The 21,063-nt window shown below is 26.5% G+C and overlaps 5 protein-coding genes across 6 annotated transcripts; all 5 read left to right on the top strand.

Moving 5' to 3' along the window:
• The first annotated feature begins 1,419 nt into the window (after positions 1 to 1,419).
• Positions 1,420 to 3,788, top strand: LOC138935741 (odorant receptor 94a-like). The gene is made up of 5 exons (XM_070300557.1): positions 1,420 to 1,781; positions 2,173 to 2,508; positions 2,922 to 3,123; positions 3,202 to 3,357; positions 3,633 to 3,788. The coding sequence occupies exons 1-5, from the start codon at positions 1,420 to 1,422 to the stop codon at positions 3,678 to 3,680; spliced, it is 1,104 nt and encodes a 367-aa protein (XP_070156658.1). The 3' UTR covers positions 3,681 to 3,788.
• Positions 3,789 to 5,271: 1,483 nt separating this feature from the next.
• LOC138935732 (odorant receptor 10-like) lies at positions 5,272 to 8,208 on the top strand. The gene is made up of 6 exons (XM_070300537.1): positions 5,272 to 5,425; positions 5,749 to 6,167; positions 6,373 to 6,708; positions 7,403 to 7,607; positions 7,823 to 7,978; positions 8,048 to 8,208. Exons 2-6 carry the CDS (start codon positions 5,755 to 5,757, stop codon positions 8,099 to 8,101), a joined length of 1,164 nt encoding a protein of 387 aa, XP_070156638.1. The 5' UTR covers positions 5,272 to 5,425; positions 5,749 to 5,754; the 3' UTR covers positions 8,102 to 8,208.
• Positions 8,209 to 9,045: 837 nt separating this feature from the next.
• LOC138935734 (odorant receptor 49b-like) lies at positions 9,046 to 11,471 on the top strand. Of its 2 annotated transcripts, none has more exons than XM_070300543.1 (5): positions 9,046 to 9,526; positions 10,073 to 10,327; positions 10,687 to 10,888; positions 11,131 to 11,286; positions 11,370 to 11,471. In XM_070300543.1, exons 1-5 carry the CDS (start codon positions 9,165 to 9,167, stop codon positions 11,430 to 11,432), a joined length of 1,038 nt encoding a protein of 345 aa, XP_070156644.1. In that variant the 5' UTR covers positions 9,046 to 9,164; the 3' UTR covers positions 11,433 to 11,471. The 2 variants fall into 2 exon arrangements, with proteins under 2 accessions (XP_070156644.1, XP_070156643.1); XM_070300542.1 differs by having other exon boundaries at positions 9,992 to 10,327.
• Positions 11,472 to 15,514: 4,043 nt separating this feature from the next.
• Positions 15,515 to 16,859, top strand: LOC138935782 (odorant receptor 46a-like). Its single transcript, XM_070300615.1, has 4 exons — positions 15,515 to 15,883; positions 16,097 to 16,307; positions 16,577 to 16,732; positions 16,809 to 16,859. Exons 1-4 carry the CDS (start codon positions 15,618 to 15,620, stop codon positions 16,857 to 16,859), a joined length of 684 nt encoding a protein of 227 aa, XP_070156716.1. The 5' UTR covers positions 15,515 to 15,617.
• Positions 16,860 to 17,065: 206 nt separating this feature from the next.
• LOC138935745 (odorant receptor 46a-like) lies at positions 17,066 to 21,057 on the top strand. Its single transcript, XM_070300561.1, has 7 exons — positions 17,066 to 17,361; positions 17,952 to 18,153; positions 18,643 to 19,043; positions 19,396 to 19,731; positions 20,385 to 20,586; positions 20,757 to 20,912; positions 21,004 to 21,057. Exons 3-7 carry the CDS (start codon positions 18,682 to 18,684, stop codon positions 21,055 to 21,057), a joined length of 1,110 nt encoding a protein of 369 aa, XP_070156662.1. The 5' UTR covers positions 17,066 to 17,361; positions 17,952 to 18,153; positions 18,643 to 18,681.
• Positions 21,058 to 21,063: the final 6 nt, after the last annotated feature.

Here is a 21,063-nt window from a genome sequence, read left to right as displayed (position 1 = left end):
TAGGCAATATCTATAGAAAATAGAAGATTCATTGCTTGTAGTAAATAAAATTAAAAATGCCATATTAAATAATTTTCTCATAATACATTATCATGAGTAATATTTATTATGGGCAAAAATCATAGATTTTAGATAGACGACAAAATAAGTTACAAATTTTGATTTTGGACTTCATAAAGATTTGATACAATTTTTGATTTTTTGCAGTTGCTCAAAACGTCATACTCTGCTTATAATGTGTTAGTACAAATACAAGAACAATAGTAGTGTAAGCTACATACAAATTGTTTTCAGTGCAATAATTTTTGTACGATCTGTTAAACATATTAATAATACACGTATAGATATGCACCAATTATTTTAATAAATATCTTAAAAAATATATATTAAACTTTTATATTACACGAACAAATATAAAAATAATTTGGCACTGTATTAAAAGTTGTGCGCTCTTATTTTTTACTTCAAAAATATATCAAAATACAAAATAGCACTCGCACACTTTTTTCGATAATTTTATCTTTTTACTTTTAAATGCAGAATGAGATAGGGGAAAGTAAAAAAATCATATGGATTAAAAAACAAAAGTGTAGTTGGATCACTATATCTATAGACACAACGTTATAAGAAGAGATTATTAAGTCTTTATTCTTTTCTCTTTATCATTCTTTTTACTAGTATATTGTATAATAAGATAAAATCCGTTTGTATTGTAAAACGTAAATTATCATGCATGTTTGATTGCAATTTTCTATATGCGTATCTCTCGTATGATTTTTTTCGTCTCTACTGTGCGTAAGAACGGGTGATGACCGTGTGGAATTCTAGCTAGAGATAATAATAAATAAAATATTTCGCGTCATCAATATATCGTGAAGTGACATATATATGTCACTGTATACGTATAGAGATAATTCGTACTTCGTGCTTTATTGATAAAATATTTTCCTTTGGAGAATTTTTCTTTTTTTTCTATTGTATTATGATATGATTTTTTTATATAAATGTGATATGAATATAGAGTACACGAAAGTTACAAAGTCAAAGTAGTTCTTTCAGCTAATTGATGTCAAAATTATCTTACAGACGATTACTTTAGATATTGTAAAGGTAGATAGATATTAAATATCCAGGAAAAAAAAGAGAAAATATCGGCGACGAGAAAATTATACCTTCACAATCGGAGAATAGCATCACAAGTCTATAGACAGTCCTAAGTGTATCCTCTTTTGAGATTATCTTACTTGATCTCATTTTCAGTGCAAGAGAAATTCTGTCAGTTTGAAACTTTATCTTAAAATCGATACATGTACTGTTTAAAGATTACCAAAATTATACAAGTACTACCAGAATTTATAATACACGTTTTGCATTTAGATGCGATTGTGTGTATATCTGTAAATTAAATTAGAAATGAAAATGCAAGTTATGAAATTGACATGTACAATTGTTATAATCGCTGGATGTTTTCGACCAATATCATGGACATCTTCGTTTAAACGAACAGTTTACAATATTTACAGATTATACGTAATTAGTATGCTATTCTTTTTTTCAATATCGCAATTTATAGACGTTGTTCTAAACGTTGATAATGCTGACAATTTTACCGACACTTTAAACATGATGTTAACATCATCTGCTGCGTGCTATAAAATACTTGTCATGTGGTTTAATTATGAGAGAATTTCAACTTTAATTAATTATCTTACCGAAGAACCGTTCAAGCCATTGGATCCAGGAGAGATAGAAATTCGACAGCGATTTGATAGAATAATACGGTAAATATATCTTATGTTTAAATTCTTATTTAAAAAATATATTTAGGTATTTTACATTATATTTCGTCTTAATTACAAATGTATTTTTAAACGTATATTTAAGATTATAGCTTAATTTTTTTCAATATTTGTCTTATTAATTAAAATTTGAAATATAAGAAAAATTATAAATATATATTTTAAGTGACAAATATATAAATATATAAAAAATAATATGTAAAATGTATAAAAAAACTTCTTTAGTTTATAATAAAATAAAATTTAATTGACGCTATTATGTTAATAGTATATATTATCTATTTTATAAGTAAGAAAAATTATGTTGAAAGCTTCGTATCAAAAGTCCTATTAAAAATAACGTTGATATAACAATCTTTTTTCAATTTTCTAGAAATAATACATTACGTTACACACTCTTGATCGAAACGACGTGTTCGTTCATCGCTTCGACATCATTGTTAACTGACTTTAGACATAAAAGGTTAACGTACAGGGAATGGGTACCATATGATTATTCGTCTTTCTTAATATTTTGTTTTACATATGCTCAGCAAATGTCAACTACTTTCCACGTCGCTACCGTGAATGTTGCTTGTGATACTCTCATATGCAGTTTCTTAATGCATGTGTGTTGCCAGATCGCGATCTTAGAATATCGCTTGAAGAAACTCACAAGAAATGAAATTACTCTGGGCTATTGCGTTCGTCATCACGATTGGATTTATGAGTTAGTTATCACATTAAAATTCGAAAAAATTATTTGTCAGCTAATTATTTGTTATTATGTGTGAATTATTGAACGATATTGTGGTGAAAGTTATATTTTCTTCTTTGTCTTATATACTCTCTGTGCCATAATTGTGAAGAAAAAGATATATAAAATTTTGTATGCAATATCAAAACATAACCAGATATAAAATTTCTTTAAATATATGAATTATCCATTTCTATTATTATCTCATTTATTATATTTTATTAGCGCTTTATTAATGCATTAACTTTTTTCGTTAATCTGTCGATATTTCATAATTCAAAAAATTACAACAAATAATAATAAAATTCACCTATCAATTAACACGACAAATTTTAATGGATTGATAAGGGTAACATGGCATTTCTAAAATCGAAAATGGATTACAGGTTTGCGCGATCGGTGAATACGAGATTTACACATATAATTGGATTTCAATTTACGGCGAGCATGATGGTAATTTGCTCCAATTTGTATCAGCTAATCAAGTCGCCTTTGGACGCAGACCATATTTCATTAATTATGTACACATCCTGCATGTTGACGCAGATATTTATCTATTGCTGGTTTGGAAACAAAGTCAAAGTAGAGGTATATCTAATGAAATAAGAATTGTTAGATATTGTAAATATTGTAAAATGTTGTATTATATATTTTTGTTTACTACAGAGTATTCAACTGGCGGATAAAATATTTCAAGTAAATTGGCCAATCTTGAATAATAATGTTAAAAGGAGTCTTTTAATAATGATGAAACGTTCGACAATACCCATTGAAATTTGTACCGCATATATCATTACCTTGAATTTGGAATCTTTCGTAGGGGTTAGTATATAAAAACTTATCTTATTGTTAGTGTGTACGATCTAATTGATTAATAAAAACTCCACTGTTCATTTCTCATTTAATTACATTTAAATAATAAAGAGAGAAAAAGAGAGACACGAGTAACTGCTTTAGTACATAAATTTAATTTAAATGTACTAAAGTAAATAAAAATATTTTGTAAATGTGCTTATATAAATAATACATTACTATTGACTTATTTATAAATATAAGCGCATTTATAATGGTTACAAAAATATATTTTATCATTTCAGTTGCTTAAAACATCGTATTCCGCTTGTAACTTATTGATACAAGCATAAGAAGAAGATTAAGAAGAGAGACATAAATAAAATAAAACGCGTTTTTATTTAGTAACGCATAATCTCAAAAAAAGAAATTGTAATGCTTCATTACAATTGGATATATATATATATGTGTATATTTTTTCACACTTGTTCATATTATAAAAATATATATTTTTATATATATATATTAAGTTTAATATTAGAGAGAGCGTTCAACTGTCAATATATAATATATATTCTGACATATGATTTCTCTGATACAAAGCATAAAATATTCCTAAAAGCACAATATTCATGATTTACTGTAAAATTTTCACAAGCTGAACGATTAAAAAAATTTTGCGAAGAAAGAAGTCATACAATATCATTTTTATTTGAAAAAATGCATCTGTTTTAATTTTGTTACTACACATGTTTGTTTAATGTAATGTTAAAAAGAGAATTAAAGATTATTATGTCTCTCTTTCAACTATTCTTCCATCTACTCGACAGTAATTTCGTAAATACGTATACGTTTGTTGCGATTCTTTCTCTTGCTTGTGTTATGTAAACATCAATACTGGACAATGTCTTTCTAAGGTAATAGTAATAATAAATAAAATATTTCGTCGTCGATGTAAACAGATTATCGATAGCAATTTTAATATCTATTGAGCCTTTATATCTATATAATAATTATCCGCTAACATAACAAATTCTTAATATTATTTTATGATATACATATATAGTGCTTTTACATTATAAATTAGACACATAGTAATTTGTTAACAAAAGCATTAATATTTACAGGAAAGTAAGATAGTTAAAAAAATAAGATAATATTCTAAAAAAAGATAAAAATATATATTTTTATCACATATTACAAAAAGACTATAAAAAAAAATGTTAAGCAGTTTCAATTTTAGGTGCTCAGCTCTAATTTTTATTTTAATATGTATATATAAGATAAAAACTGATAACGTCCGAGTATATTGAGTGCAAGGATTCGTATGAAACTATATACATATACTTGCGTAATTTCGCAAATCTATAGTATAGAAAGACATATGTTCAACTTGCAACGAGCGGCAGATGCAAGAATTAATATATGCACCCTTAATACGATCCCAATATCATAGGAAGTATGACAAAAGAAAAGCAGCCGTTTATAACCGAGTCTATAAACTAGCTATGTATTAAAGTTTAATACAGATATACATTACAGTTGTTGCGTTAACATTCGAAAAATATAATTTTTCGTAACATAGCTAACGGAACGTTGCGAATGAATAAGATATTTTATAATGGACGTATAACACAATAGAACTGGACCTAAGTATCTTAGAAATATTTCGAGACTACTAATCTACAATATTAATGACAATTTCAAGAATTTATTTTCTCTACTTGACTATACATACATCAAGCTTCTCTTCTTTTTTCTTATTCCATTCTTCTCGTCAGTGAAAATAACGGTACATATTATTACTTATTACATTTTGTAATAAAAGTATTATTTCGAAAGAATGTTACTTCTCGGTTCATCAGAATATTGTTTTATGAGAAACATGATTGCAAGGCTGTTCTCGCGATAACAACAAAGACATTTTATACAAAAAGAGGAAAATCGAACGAATAATATTAGTAATATCAAGTCGGGAAACTATAGACATCAATAGATTGTTCCCTCGTTACGTCATTCAATTAATCACAGCGAACATTTAACCAAATTTTTCAAAGTATTCAACGGACTACTCAAACAAATCGATCGGAATATTTTCGTAAGTTTAATGTATAAAAAAGATGGAATATTTCGAATGCATATTAAAATAAAAATAATATACAATATCCTATCGATATTTTTTCATTATTTTCATTATTATTAAATAGCTAGCTTTATATTTGACTATTAACGTATATGGAGGTAACAAATTAATTGCCAATTATTTATAAAAATAAACGATTATAAAAATATTTCTTCTAACTACTAAGTATCTTGTATAATCATCATACACATTTTCCTCCATCTATCATCTCAGTACATTATCTCATACAATAATAACCAAAATTTATAATAAATAAGTCAATATTTCAATCGACACAGTTATTGATGTTGGGCAATTGGATGTTGAGAAGTAATGTTTGGAGGAAAAACGAAATGCCTGATGTGTTGAAATTTTCGCTCACGGTTTTAGCGGTCGCAGGATGCTGGCGACCAACATCGTGGACGTCGCTGTTTAGAAACATAATGTATAACGCTTACACATTATTAGTAGTTCTAACATTATACATATTTGCCATCACTCAAGTTATGGAGCTCATATTGAACGCCGACGACGCTGATACATTCGGTGACGCCTTGTTCAATGTTATAATTTCGCTCCTGGCGTGTTACAAAACAATTGTTCTACGAAAAAATCACGAGAGTATTATAATGATAATTAATAATCTTACCGAAATGCCATTCAAACCGTTGGATCTAAACGAAAATATGATTCGAGAGAAATTTAACAAGAGGATAACGTAAGTATCTTAATATTTTATATATACATATACGTATAAATATTTCTAGTAAAAACAAACTTTGTATAATTAAATTGAAATACATGTAATTAAATGATTGCATATGTATTGTAAACAATGTAATTCGTCTCTTTAGAAAAAAAAGATGTCTTTCTAACAATAATTTGTGAAACATTAAGTAATCATTATAGTCCTGATTTTATAGGAGTAATACATTATATTATCTAGTCCTCGTCCTTATAACCGCTTCGTATATGATTTTACTTTCGTTATTCACGGATTTCAAGAATGGGACATTATTGTACAAAGCATGGATACCGTTTGACTATTCAATCTCCTCGCAATTCTATCTCGTATACGTTCATCAGATGATGACTTTAATATTTATCGGTCTCGTTCATCCCACATGTGACAGTTTTATTTGCGGATTATTATTACACATTTGCTGCCAGATCGAGATTTTAGAGTACCGCTTGTCAAACATCGTTAATGCTCAAGGAAGCTTGCGCGATTGCGTACGTCACCATATACGTATATTTGAGTAAGCTCTTTTAAAACTAGTACACATATACACACATACGTCTTTGAGATGTATATATATCTTATTAGATTTTCCCGTTGATTCAATGGAACTTGGAAAAATTTATATTTTTTGATGAGAGAAAGAAGAAAGGAAAAACATTTTTGCTTCTCAAAAGTCAGATTTTTTGTTTTAGAATCATTTAACATTCATACAATATGCAATATTGAAATTAGATAATATGTTAAATTCAGGCATTTTTTTGCGTAATTTATTTTATTTTTTTCAGATATACGCCTCAAAGATATATGTCTTCTATCGCTTATAAACAATTTTTCGAAAAAAGCATTCTATAGTTAAACAATTTAATTTTTTTTTTCTTCTGCGTATATTTATTCAAATTTTTTTTTTAAACTACGAAAATGTATTGTAAAAATAATAAGTTCTTAATACTATATTCATATATTAAAAATTTTATATTAGAAATAAATATTTGTTTAAGCTATCTTATTATTTTTTGTATAAAATCAGTGTAAAATAAATATCTTTATTAATCTGTAAAGTTACAAAACCAGCTAAAATATTTTTCAAGCCAAAAGTAATATATCTTTCATCATTCTATTTGTTTAAATATATTAATTGGTTACAATTTTGTATTGATTAAATGTCTTGAAAAGTCGGTTTAATCAATTCAAAATATTCTGTTTAATTTTAGATACTCATACATGGTGAATGAAAAGTTTGCCAGGATAGTTCCTAGTGAGTTTATAATGATTACGGTGGTAATGTGCTACAGTTTGATTCATATGGCTTTGACATCGTCCACTATCGTTTCTTATGTACAAAATGCCATGGTTATAGCTTGCACATTAGCACCAATTTTTTACTATTGTTGGTTTGGCAATGAAGTCAAGCTAAAGGTAACTTGTAACTAATTTTAATTTTGTAGCCAATAATCACAGTTTATATAGAAAGAATTGCACAACAAACGTTATATAATATTATCGCAAGAGAACCTCCCTCCCTTCTCTCTTTCTCTCTCTCTCTCTCTCTCTCTCTCTCTCTCTCTCTCTTTCTATTTAAATGTATTTATGTATAATACACATAGAAGATTTTATTACGATTTCATTTACAGAGCCTGCAATTGTCGGATAATATTTATAATATAGAATGGACAATACTTAACAATAATATCAAGAAAGGTCTCTTAATGATCATGAATCGTGCGACGATACCAATCGAATTTACCAGCGCAAACATTCTGTCAATGAATCTTGAATCATTCGTGATGGTTTGTATAAGAAAATATTTTTCTACATAATAAACATTTAATTTATTTATTAATTATATAATTATTTAGGTGCTCAGAACATCATATTCACTTTTTAATGTACTGGTAAATTCGCAGAAATAGTAATATGTAACGCAAAATTAGAAATTGTTATTTATATTTAATCTGTTGCATTTAAATAATTGAGAAACATATAAAAAATAAAGATAGCTTATTAATTAATTGTTACCAATGAGACATTTTTGAAAAGAAAAAAAAAAACAAATCTGACACATGATTTGTCTGATACAAAGCATAAAATATTTCTAAAAGTATATGATTTTATTTTTAACACTATGACAAGCTGAAAAATTAAAAAAATTTTATGGAAAAAGAAATCATACAATACCATTTTTATTTGAAAAAACGCATCTGTTTTAATTTTACTACTGCACATGTAATGTAATGTCAAAGAGAGTTAAGAATTATTATGTCTCTCTTTCAACTATTCCTCTATCTACTTGACAGAAATTTTGTAAGTACGTATACGTTTGATACGATTCTTTCTCTTGTTCATATTACATAAACATCAATATTGAACAATGTCTTTCTAGGTAATAGCAATAATAAATAAAATCGTCGATGTATTAAAACGTGACATACATCAAGAAATTATGAAAAAATGCATCTCATATTTAATTGATAAACCTACGGAAATTTTATTGTTTTCTTTCTCTCTCTCTCTTTATTGTTTCATATTCTTCTCAATTTGAGTGCCGAATATAACATATGACATTACATTTCCCGTATGTAATAAAAAATGCATGTATCCTATAGTCCCCTTAACTAATTCGCGTAAGAATTTACTTTAAGACAATTACTATAAATATATCATATAAAGATAAAGATATTTAATATGTCGAAGAAAAAAGACGAAATATCGTCAACAAGAAATACCTTCATTATCGGAGAGCCTTCTTAAGATTGTCACAAGTCTACCATATAGACAATTCTAAGTACGTTCTCTCTTGTAAAATAATGTTACTCGATCTATGATAAAGATTTTATCAAACTAAAATAATCTCGACAATACAGTAAAAATTTTAAAAAGATTTTCGAAATTATTCAAACATTATCAAAATTTATAACACGCTATATAAACAAACGCAACTGTATATATCTTTTCTTTAATTAAACAATTATTAAAATGCATGTTCTAAACTTCACATTTTTTATTGTTACGTTCGTGGGATGCTTTCGACCGCTATCGTGGACATCATTATTTAAACGTGCTGTTTACAATCTCTACAGATTATTTATAATTATCATTTTATACACTTTTGCATTCTTACAATTTATGGACATCGTTTTGAACGTTGATAATCCTGATGACTTCACTAACAATCTGTACATGATGTTAAATGTATTCGTTTCGGGTTACAAGTTACTGATCATGTGGATTAATTATACGAACGTTGCAACATTAATCAACAAACTTGACGAAGAGCCATTTAAACCATTGGATTCAGGCGAACTGGAAATTCGTGGGAAATTTGATAAATTAATACGGTCTGACCTTAATTAAATATAATATTCAAATTTTTATTTACAATTAGTAGTAATATCTTTAATATCTGTATATTTTAATTAAGTTGCAAGTAACATATTCTTAAGAGAATATTTTGACTATTTAATTTTATATGTGTAATGTGTCTTTTAATTTCCAAATTTATCTTTATCGATTGAGATTTTTAAAATCCATAAATGTGTAAATAGAAACTTTTGGATTATTTTATAAAAGCATACGCTATTTTATTTATATTGAAGTAAATATATTGAATTTAATTATGATAAATAAATAAAATTATTATATTTAATTTATAATTAAATAAATTAAATATTAACAAAACATATTTAATTAATAATTCTATTATCAAATATTAAAAATTTCTTATGCAGAAAAGAAATATATATAAAAAAAATGCTTTATATCAATCTGGAGATAACGAAAATATATTTGTAATCATTTTTTAGAATGAACACGTTACGTTATACGATCTTAATCGAGACATCATGGTCATGTTCCGGCTTGACGTCGTTGCTTGCCGATTTCAGGCATAGAAGATTAACATACAGAGAATGGATACCATACGATTATTCGTCTTACATGGTATTCTGTGTTACGTACGCTCATCAGTTTCTAAGTACATTCTATTGCGCTACTGTAAATATCGCTTGCGATACTCTCATATGCGGCCTGTTAATGCACATATGCTGCCAAATCGAGATCTTGGAGTATCGCATAAAAAAACTCGTGATCAAGCAGGATACTCTGGGCTACTGTATACATCATCACAACAGTATATTTGAGTTAGTTATTCTAATAATAATTCTTGAAAAACATGTTCATTATTTTACCCAAATTCTTATGATTGTACATGTATTTGATTGCCGTGTTTTGAGGATGAGGAACAGTGGTATAAGTTAAATCTTGTCTCTATAATTATGAAAAGTAAAATCTAAGAGTATAGTAAAATCTAAGATTGTCTTTTATTTCCCGAATCAAAATCAATCAAATTCCTTCAATCTAAAATATATAACTTATTATTACCGACTTATATTAATGTTCTGCTAAATAATTTGTCTTTTTGTATGGCAGAACGCACGTGTGCTTTTCGATCTAATATACAACTATTATGAGATTAAAAGGAAAAACAATTTTATTATAGGTTTGCATATTTAGTAAATGAAAAATTCTCGCAAATAATCGGATTCCAGTTTATAACAAGTACATTGATAATATGTTCCAATTTGTTTCAACTGAGCAAATCGTCGATGAGCGCAGACAATATTGCATTAATTATATATACATGCTGCATGTTGACACAAATATTTATTTATTGCTGGTTTGGAAATAAAGTCAAATCAAAGGTATATATCTAATAAAATCGATTATTTTTAAATCCTTTGTGTCAAAAATATACGAGAAAATTTTAATCAAATATCTTATCATAACGCTTTAATATTCTTTTATTATGCCCGTTGTTAAGTCGTGCATTATGAATAAACAAATAATAAATAAATGGTATTATAGATGTAATGTAAATATTTAATAATATTTTACATAATTATAATGCTCGCACAAAAAAAAAAACTTGCATATTAATTTATAGAGCATTCAATTAGCGGATAGTGTTTTCCAAGCGGAATGGCCAATGCTAAGTAATAGCCTTAAGAAGGATCTTCTTATAATTATGAAACGCGCGATAATACCTATTGAGTTTACTACTGCACATATCATTAGCTTGAATTTAGATTCTTTTGTAACGGTTAGTATAAAAAATTCATATTATGCGTTTGCACAGTTGACTAATAAAATTTCATTTGTCCTTATCACATTTTATTATTCCAGTTGCTTAAAACATCATATTCTGCTTATAATTTATTAGTACGAGTACAAGAAGAAGAACAATAATATATATATATATGTATATATAAGTGATCCCTCCGCTTTCTTGGAGTCAGTTGAAATTTTTGTAATTTAATAATTTGTAAGCAAGTGTAATAAACAGATTATTGATAGCAATTTTGTTAACAAAAAATTAATATCTGCAAAAAAATACGATTAAGAAACAGGATGTTTCTTAAGTGATGTCAAAAACTCGAAGAAATAATTCCTTGGATGATTTTAAAAAAAAAAGTTTCTATGAACATGGATCCAAAAATATAGAATGGACAATACTTGACAACAACGTAAAGAAAATTTCTTAATGATCATGAATCGTGCGACGATACCACTCGAATTTATCAACGGAAATATTCTGTCAATGAATCTTAATTAATTAGTTTGTATAAAAAAACATTTTTCCACATAATAAATATTTAATTTATTCATTGATTATATAATTATTTAGGTGCTCAAAACATCATATTTGCTTTTTAATCTACTGGCAAATTCATAAAAACAGTAATACGTAAAACAAAATTAGAAATTGTTATTTATATTTAATCTGTTACATTCATATAATTGAGAGAGAGAGAGAGAGAAAATAATGATAACTTATTAATTAATTACTACCAATGAGACATTTTTGAGAAAATATATATCACAAAATTGTTAAGATATGTTAAGTAAAAAGTAATAAATTCAAACGATCAAGTAAGTCAAAATACAAGATTATAGAGAATGTAAATGTCCACAATAAGGATAATATATATATAAATAGAATAGATATATGTGTAAGAAAAGTACCATCAGATTTTTGATTACGGCTTTAGTTCCTGAGCTATGTTAATCAAAAATTGATAAAACTCCGACGCTACCGCGTCGCTTAATAAATAAAATTGCTGCAAATATATTTTTGATGCTGCATTTTCATATTTTTTCTCATATATAATATTGATCAATATATTAGTATATATAATAGCTTAATATCTATTCATTAATAATATTATATTACGAAATAATATCATATATAATTAATTTAATACAGTGTAATTTTTATAATATAATGTGAATGAACTTATGCATTACATATTTGATACTTTTCAAAGAATGAGATTTAATAGTTTTACATAATGTTGAATCATTTCTACAATTCAGAAAAAGAAGTTGTTAATTTGACTAAATTCGTCCAACTACAATAATTACTATTCTTTTGTATTTCTTTAATTGAAATATTGAAGTATTTAAGTCAAATATATGTCATATTAGATTTAATATATCGTATTTGGCTTAAATATTTAAATATTTCAATTAAAGAAATACAAAGAAATAATAATTATTTGGACGAATTTAATCAAGTTAACAACTTTTTTTTCTCAGTGCATCATTTGACTTTTGAAAAGAATGTTTGAGCAGGAATCATCAACTTAAACACATATGCAAATATGAATAAAATACGGATAAATCACAACATATTATTGTGCAATAGAAATGCCTTTGCAAGAGAGTCTCTAGTATTTCAATAATAATGCAAATACTTCATACGAGAAGAGAATATCAGTCAAGTACTATCAAAAAATTGGGATGTTGAGTGACATTTAGTTATATATATTTTGAAATAAAATATCTCTAACTTTCATCATGCGATAATGATTTAGCCAGATTTCATGATGTATAATCGTTTGAAAAGCGCGATTGAAAAATTTCCATAAATTCGATATATGTTACACGTTAAAAAACAAATATTTAAAAACAATGTATGATTTGATTTTCTTATTCACGAACTTCAAAAGTAACTTTCTGTTATGTTGAAGATGGACTACTTAATCCAATAAAAAATTTCATAGTATTTTATATTACATATATTTGACATCACTTACCCGATAATAGATTCCATATTTATTCTCCGTTAATTGCTTAATTTTAGGATTACTATTGCATGTTTACTTTCACATCGACATCCCGGGTGTTGGTTATTCGAGATCGAGTGATACGTGATTGTGTATATCATCGTATCTCGATTAGAATATGAGTAAAAATTACAGCATGAAGATTTGAGAGTATATGTTCGTACACCTATATAATAAAAATAAATAGAATTGCATAATTATAATTTACATAATTAAAATTTGCATATATATTTTATCTTCTTAATACTTTCTCTTTGTATCATCGCCAGAGAAGATATTAAAACATTACGATTAGAAAATTAGTTTTATTCTGTTATTTTAATTTTTAAATTATGTATATTGCAACTAGCGTGCACTAAATATAGATTAATAATTATGTTTCTCCTTATTTAGGTCAACGATAATATTCACAATATTATTTTAATTGTTATAATAATCATCTAAGAAAAAAGACGATGTGCTTAAAAGCTACTACGGCTAGCAACTTCTACAAACTTAGCGTTTGTATTTCACCGTTCAATCATGAACAGAAATCGATATGCAAAACATAGTATGCGATATGACATGTCATATAGTGAATAGCGACAGTAATAAATGAAACATTTTCAAATCAACAACTCATTTCTTTGTGAATATTTTATGAAAACAACTTCAGCTAAAGGTAACTTTTATATTGATGGAGGTGCATCCACTTTACTTTCTGCTTTATGAAAATATTATTCACCCCATCGCGTGACAAAAATTGCTACTAAACTTATATACATGTTGTCATGAAAATAATATTTCGCGTCGTTGCAAGATCGATATGATAATGATAATGGTAGAGATGGGATAAGAAAGGGTATAACGGACAGTGCAGTTGTCAAAAGATTGGCTATATCTCGATTGTATCCTGCTTAGTAAAATTGCTTCTTTTATTTTGTCATTCGATGCGTAATTATGAAATAATCGCATAAATTTTCCAAGATTTACTTGAACAATAATTATGCGATAGTAATAAATTACTTTCGAAGACATTTGTGACAGATAATTAAATACGACGTCAAATAAACGGATGAGCAAATTTGCGATGAGAACTGTAAATACAGCAAATAATATAATAATATTACATATTAAGATTTTTTTAATATTAAAATTTGTATTATACAATTATATTATATTTATCTTAAAAATTAATTTTTAATTAACTGTTATTTTTTATGAAACAAGATCTTTGATGATAATAATAGATAAAATAAATAAAGAAAAAATAAAATTACTATTAAGTAGAGATGTAACATAAAAAATAATTTATTTAGGCAAAATTAAATTAGAGAGAAAGCTCAAATGCAGGCGCTGAAATTCACACTTACACTCTGCGCGATCAGTGGATGTTGGCAGCCATTTTCATGGACATCGCCATCAAAACATATAATGTATAACGGTTATAGAGTGATATTACTCTGCTTAATAAGCGCATTTGCAATATCACAATTCATGAATATTATATTAAACATTAATAACTCCGACGAAATCAGCGACAGCATGTATATGACATTAGCGGTATTCATTGGGACTTATAAATTAATTATTCTGTGGAAAAATGATAAAAATATTGCAGCAATAATCAATGCTCTCGCGGAAAAACCTTTTATTCCGTTGGAATCACAGGAAGTAATAATTCGACGAAAATATGATAAAATGATAAAGTGAGCATTATTTGTTCATACAATATTACACAAATAAGCGCATCAATTGTGATTCAATAATTGATTGTCGAATAATTATATTTTAGTTCTTTTATTACGTTTTACAATATTATAAAGTGGACATAATGATTTCTGTCGATATTAAATTTATATACAGAGCGTCCCAGGTTCACTGCATTATTTGCTAATAGCAGGTTCTTAAAATCATTTGGAGACACTTTCTTTTTTTAGCAGAATTGTTATTAATAATTTTCAACTTATAAGCGATTCAAAAAGAAGAGCTTTTTACAAATTTTATGGAGTTAAAAGATTGCCAATTTTCTTTAGTTAATTTCAGGTAGAGTTTACTTTAATAGATTTTTAATTTTTAAAGCTTAGTTACAAAGATAAATTAATGAAAAAAATTGGAAACATGCCAAAAATGATGACCTCCCTTGACTTCCATTTTTGTTAAGTAAAAATCATCTCCAAATGATTTCAGGAATCTGCTATTAGCAAATGATGCGGTGACTCTGGAACATTCTGTATAATAAGAAACATTTTGTAGGAAGTACACATTCTGTTATTATCTCCTTGTCCAAATAACAGTTATATGCATAATTTTAAATTCTGTCTTCATGGATCTTCCGAAAGAAAATCTGACGTACAGAGCATGGCTACCGTTCGATTATACGCCACCCTCTGTATTTTATCTCGTGTTCACTCATCAATTGATAGGCATGATGATCACTGCGGCCGTGAATGTTGCCTGCGACAGTTTGATATCCGGATTCCTTCAGCAGATTTGCTGCCAGTTAGAAATTCTCAAGTATCGATTGGCAAAAGTCTTACATGACCATCATATCTTGCGTGATTGTATACGTCATCACGATCATATATATGAGTTAGTTCCTAAAGCAATGTTGTTACCTTAGAAGTTTGGACTGTAATAATTATATGTGTTTGTGTATGTTCTTTTTTTCACACAAAATTATATCTCCTTAAAATATAATATAAAAATTATTAATCGAACAAAAACATATTTTATACAAAATAATCAATAATTTTTAAAATAGCACGCAAGAAAATTAAACTAAAATCTTCTGTCTAATTACAGATATGCATATACGGTAAATCGCAGATTCATGATAATAATTGCTGTTCAATTTGTAGTGAGTATGCTAGTAGTATGTGCTAATTTATACAGACTGGCTTCCATTACTAACTTGAGGATCAATGGAGATCTTATTACATTGATATTGTACACGGCTTGTATGTTATCGCAAATCTTTATCTATTGTTGGTTTGGAAACGAACTCAAGTTAAAAGTATGTAATTTTATTTAATATTGTGTATCTTATATTTATATTTATCTTATATATATATATATATTTTTTTTTAAATTGTTAACTTTATACAATACTAAATGCCAAAACTTAATATGTTAACTTTAAATTAAATTAATAATATTTTTTCTTAAATAATAAAATTATATTTATTTTATAATTAATAAAAAACCATAAATATAATTGTAAAATTAACATTAATTGATAGCAACATGTATTTTGTTCAAAATATGCAATATTTTTACTTACAGAGCCTTACGATAGTAGATAGCATATATAATATAAAGTGGCAAATACTTGACAATAGTAGCCAAAAAGCTCTCTTATTCATTATGAGGCGATCAATAATTCCAATTGAATTTAATAGTGTGATTATCATCACATTGAATCTTGATTCGTTTGTGTCTGTAAGTATCAATCAGTATGATTTGCCCCCTTGTTGTTTATTGTAAATATTTTAAATAATATTAAATATTTTTACAGTTACTTAAAACATCATACTCGGCTTACAATGTACTTAAACGCACATCATAAGGACGTGATTGATAAATCAAAATTGTTATTGTTCATACATTCCGTTACTTATAACGCAAGGTATGCTAGAGTAGAAAAATAAATAATATTTTTTATGTAATATATTGTTAATATTAAGTAATAAGTTTTTAAATAATATCATAAAGTATCAATTGATAAAATTAAAATATTTTACGTCGTCGTGTTCGCGGGCGCGTTATCGTACTTTTTAATTAGTTTTTTAAGTAATTTTATTAAAATTGGATATGCAGAAATATTTGCGCGCAAAGTATGTATTTGTAACAATTATAATTTATTTTCTAAATTCAATATTTTCTCTCTTTCTCTCATTAACAAAGGTAACCAAAACCAACTGTTTTCTGTTAATGAATCAATCTGTGGATATGTTTACTTTCCAAAAACTTTACCTTAAATTTTCCAGCAACTCATCGAGAGTAAACGCGAGATGAAAATAAGAGCAAGTGAGAAAAGAATAAAAATGCATGATTTTCAGCATGAAAATGTGAGCGCTGTCAGATATCGGAAAGAAAGTACACACACATAAATATATAAATAAATTGCACAAAAAGATTGACGAGAAAAGTTTGATCTGCTTTACATTATATTATGAGTTGAAATTTTTTTCCTTACCCGTTATGTTCGATAAGAAGAAAAATGAGTTCAAGAAGAACTGATACTAAATAAAGTTCTAGCTATATAGTATCCTACTATATCCCGACATATGAAATACGAGAAAAATGTCTAAGCGAAAGTATGGACTATTGATCTCATTGAAGTAAACTACAGCTAATGATTCGTTACATTATACTAATGATGTTTAACATTGAAAAAATATATCCGACAAAATTATAGACACAATGCAGTAGATAATAAATATAATATCTTAATGTACACATATATAATAGAGAAAGATGTATCAACGTTTTCTCATTCAATAGACTAATAGAAAATTTATTTTTCTTTTTTTCTGTCTTATTGTCTTCATGAAAATATTATTACGCGAAGTAATTTTTGCAAGTTGTGTGTAAATATTACAATAAGACAGATGTATAAAACAGAAATAGATATATATATGAATAATATCATTTTTAGAAAATCACATCGTGAGGCTATAGACATTTTCAATATTCTTTTGTCTTCCAATGTTAACTTATCCATTGTTATTTGAGACGCGAGAAGGGACTCAAAAATAAATAATGCTTTTAAATATTATACGAATAGTTTAAATTAGCTTTGACAATAGAGAACTAAAAGTAAATACAAATAGTTTATGCAAGTGAATCAGAAAAAAATTGTAAGTATAATGCATATTGTGTGTTAAAAAATTAATTAATATTAAAAGATATGAAACTGTAGAAAATGATTTGGTAAATGCCATATATTCCATATATAGTAAACGATATTAAAGATGATCGTTTTCCAACAGAAAAACTTTTAAAAAATTTTTCTGTATAATCTAATAATAAACACATCTTATATAATTAAGCTTAAATTAATCAAGTAGATTTAAAAATATATAATATATTTTGTGTTTTGTATAAAATATATATGTGTTTGTAAAATACGTAAAATATATTTAAAAACAATCTGATAAAAGATACTTTGTTAAACATAGTAAAATATAGTAAAATAGAATTCTTATTTTTATTGAAATATTTTTTAATGCGTTTTAATAGATTTACATTATTTTCTGTATATAATCTTTATTTTTAAAGGAAAGATATTTGATTATAATAAAATATAATTAATAGACATATAATACAATTAATAAACATATTAATAGCAATTGGTATAGGTAAAGTTGCATTAGAACAGTTCTCAAATGCATGTACTGAAATTTACACTTATAATCTGCGCGATCGCTGGATGCTGGCAGCCGTTATCATGGACATCGTTATTTAAGAATATAATTTATAAAGCTTACGCAACGTTCCTAATTTCCTCATTATACGCATTTCTGATGTCCCAATTCGTGGACATTGTACTAAACGTTGGTAACTCTGATGAATTTGTCGATGCCTTATATATGATGTTGACCGTGCTTGTAGCGGGTTATAAACAAGCTTATATGTGGATAGATCGCAAAAATATCATAGTAATAATAAATGTTCTTACCGAGAAACCTTTTGCGCCATATGAAACACACGAAGTAATAATTCAAGAGAAATTTGAAAAATTGACAACGTAAGTATATTTTAAGTTCTTCTTTTTTTTTAAGATTATGCATGAATATTATCATTATTATATTTTCTAAAAAACAAAATATTTTATCTTATGTTCTTTAATACTTTATAGCGATGCATTAATTTCTCTATATGAGATATATTGCATTATGTGATAATTTTATAAAAATAATCAATTATATCTTATAAAATTTAATTCGAATTTTAGAAAATATTTCTACATATATATAAATAAAAATTATTTAATAAAAAGGTTATTATAAATAATAATTCAAGAGATACAACAAAAATATAACAATAAATTAATTTTATAAAAAACGTGGCCATAACAAGTTCTTATTATTATTTTATAGAAACAACACACGGCGATATTTAATCATTGTTTCAATGTCGATCTTATCGATAATTTTGACGTCTGTCTCCACAGATTTAAGGAAAAGAAATCTGACGTATAAGGCTTGGTTGCCTTTTGACTATTCATCTCCTACTATATACTTTTTTATATACATTCATCAAATGATAGCCATGTCAATCTCGGGTATAGTTAATGTCGCTTGTGAAAGTTTAATTTGTGGATTTTTGCTACATATTTGTGGCCAGTTTGAAATTTTGGAATATCGATTGAAAAAACTTTCACACGATCAAAATATTTTAGGCGACTGTGTTCATCATCATAATCTTCTTTTCGAGTTAGTTTCTTAAATAATTTTGTCAAAATTGTTACAAAAATTAATCAGCACAAGTAATAATTTGTTTTAGAAGTGATAAAAACTAAGACGCTTGATAAATAAGCAGATACAAAATCGCAAAGTCTTCCAGTTTTTCTTTCCACTTACGGATTCTTGAACCCCAATTAATCTCTAATAATAAGTCTCAAACCTCAAACTAATTAGTTTTCAATAACAGTTGAAGAGATAGCAATAATTTCCGAAAATATAAACAATAAGAAATGGAGTCAATTTAAAGATTTTTTTTATTGAAATTTAGGACAAGTAAAATTAGATTTTAAAAAATTAAGACAGAATTTATACTCTCATATATATAAACATAAAAATAAAATATTATTAAAATAATATAATAATATAATAATTTACACATACATTTTATAACTAAAAAATAGTATTTAATAAAATTTTTACTGACAATAGATTAATGCCCACCGAATTAATTGAAGAATTCGGATAACTATAAAACATGCGACAAGAACCTGCAATATTTTATATTTGTATGGAATAACTAATTATTAAATCTAATAACGCGCATACAAATAAATTCAACGATTTGTGAATAATATCACAATTTATTTGTGGGGATATCAATTTATCGTATCTTTTAATCGCAGATATGCATACACGATAAACAATACATTTGCGAAAATAATTGCCATCCAGTTCGCGGTGAGCATGTTGGTAGTATGCTCAAATATGTATCGAATAGCTATGGCGACGGACTATATAAGCTTCATTCCATTGATAATGTATACAAGTGCTATATTAACGCAAATTTTCATATATTGCTGGTTTGGAAACGAAGTCAAGTTAAAAGTATATATATCTTACTTAAATTGATCCCATTTAAATGCTAAATATTTTTTTTTTCTTAATTAACTCGTTAGATGACACAATTAATAAAAGATGGTTAAAATTACTAGAAAAAATATGTCGTTTTCTGCAAGTAACATGTAATTTATTGTGTTATATATTTTTATTTGTAGAGTCTTCAATTCGTGAATAACATTTATAATATGGAATGGGTCACACTTAGCAATAACAACAAAAAAGCTCTCTTATTAATTATGAAGCGTGCGATGATTCCCATCCAATTTAGTAGTGCTTATATAATCACGATGAATGTCGACTCGTTTGTAGCTGTCAGTATTACTAAAGATAATATTAATTTCTTGTTGCTGATTATTATATATATTTCAAATAATTTAAGATATATTCATGTGTTTTTCACAGTTGCTTAAGATGTCATACTCGATTTTCAATTTATTGCATCAAACGCAAGAATAGTAACGT

This window comes from Polyergus mexicanus, unplaced genomic scaffold (genome assembly GCF_030449975.1).
Source record: "Polyergus mexicanus isolate NDT 795.1 unplaced genomic scaffold, iyPolMexi1.0 SCAF_8, whole genome shotgun sequence".
NCBI classification, from domain to species: domain Eukaryota; kingdom Metazoa; phylum Arthropoda; class Insecta; order Hymenoptera; family Formicidae; genus Polyergus; species Polyergus mexicanus.
Note: the sequence above shows the minus strand (reverse complement) of the source record. Positions and strands in the feature narration are given on the sequence as shown.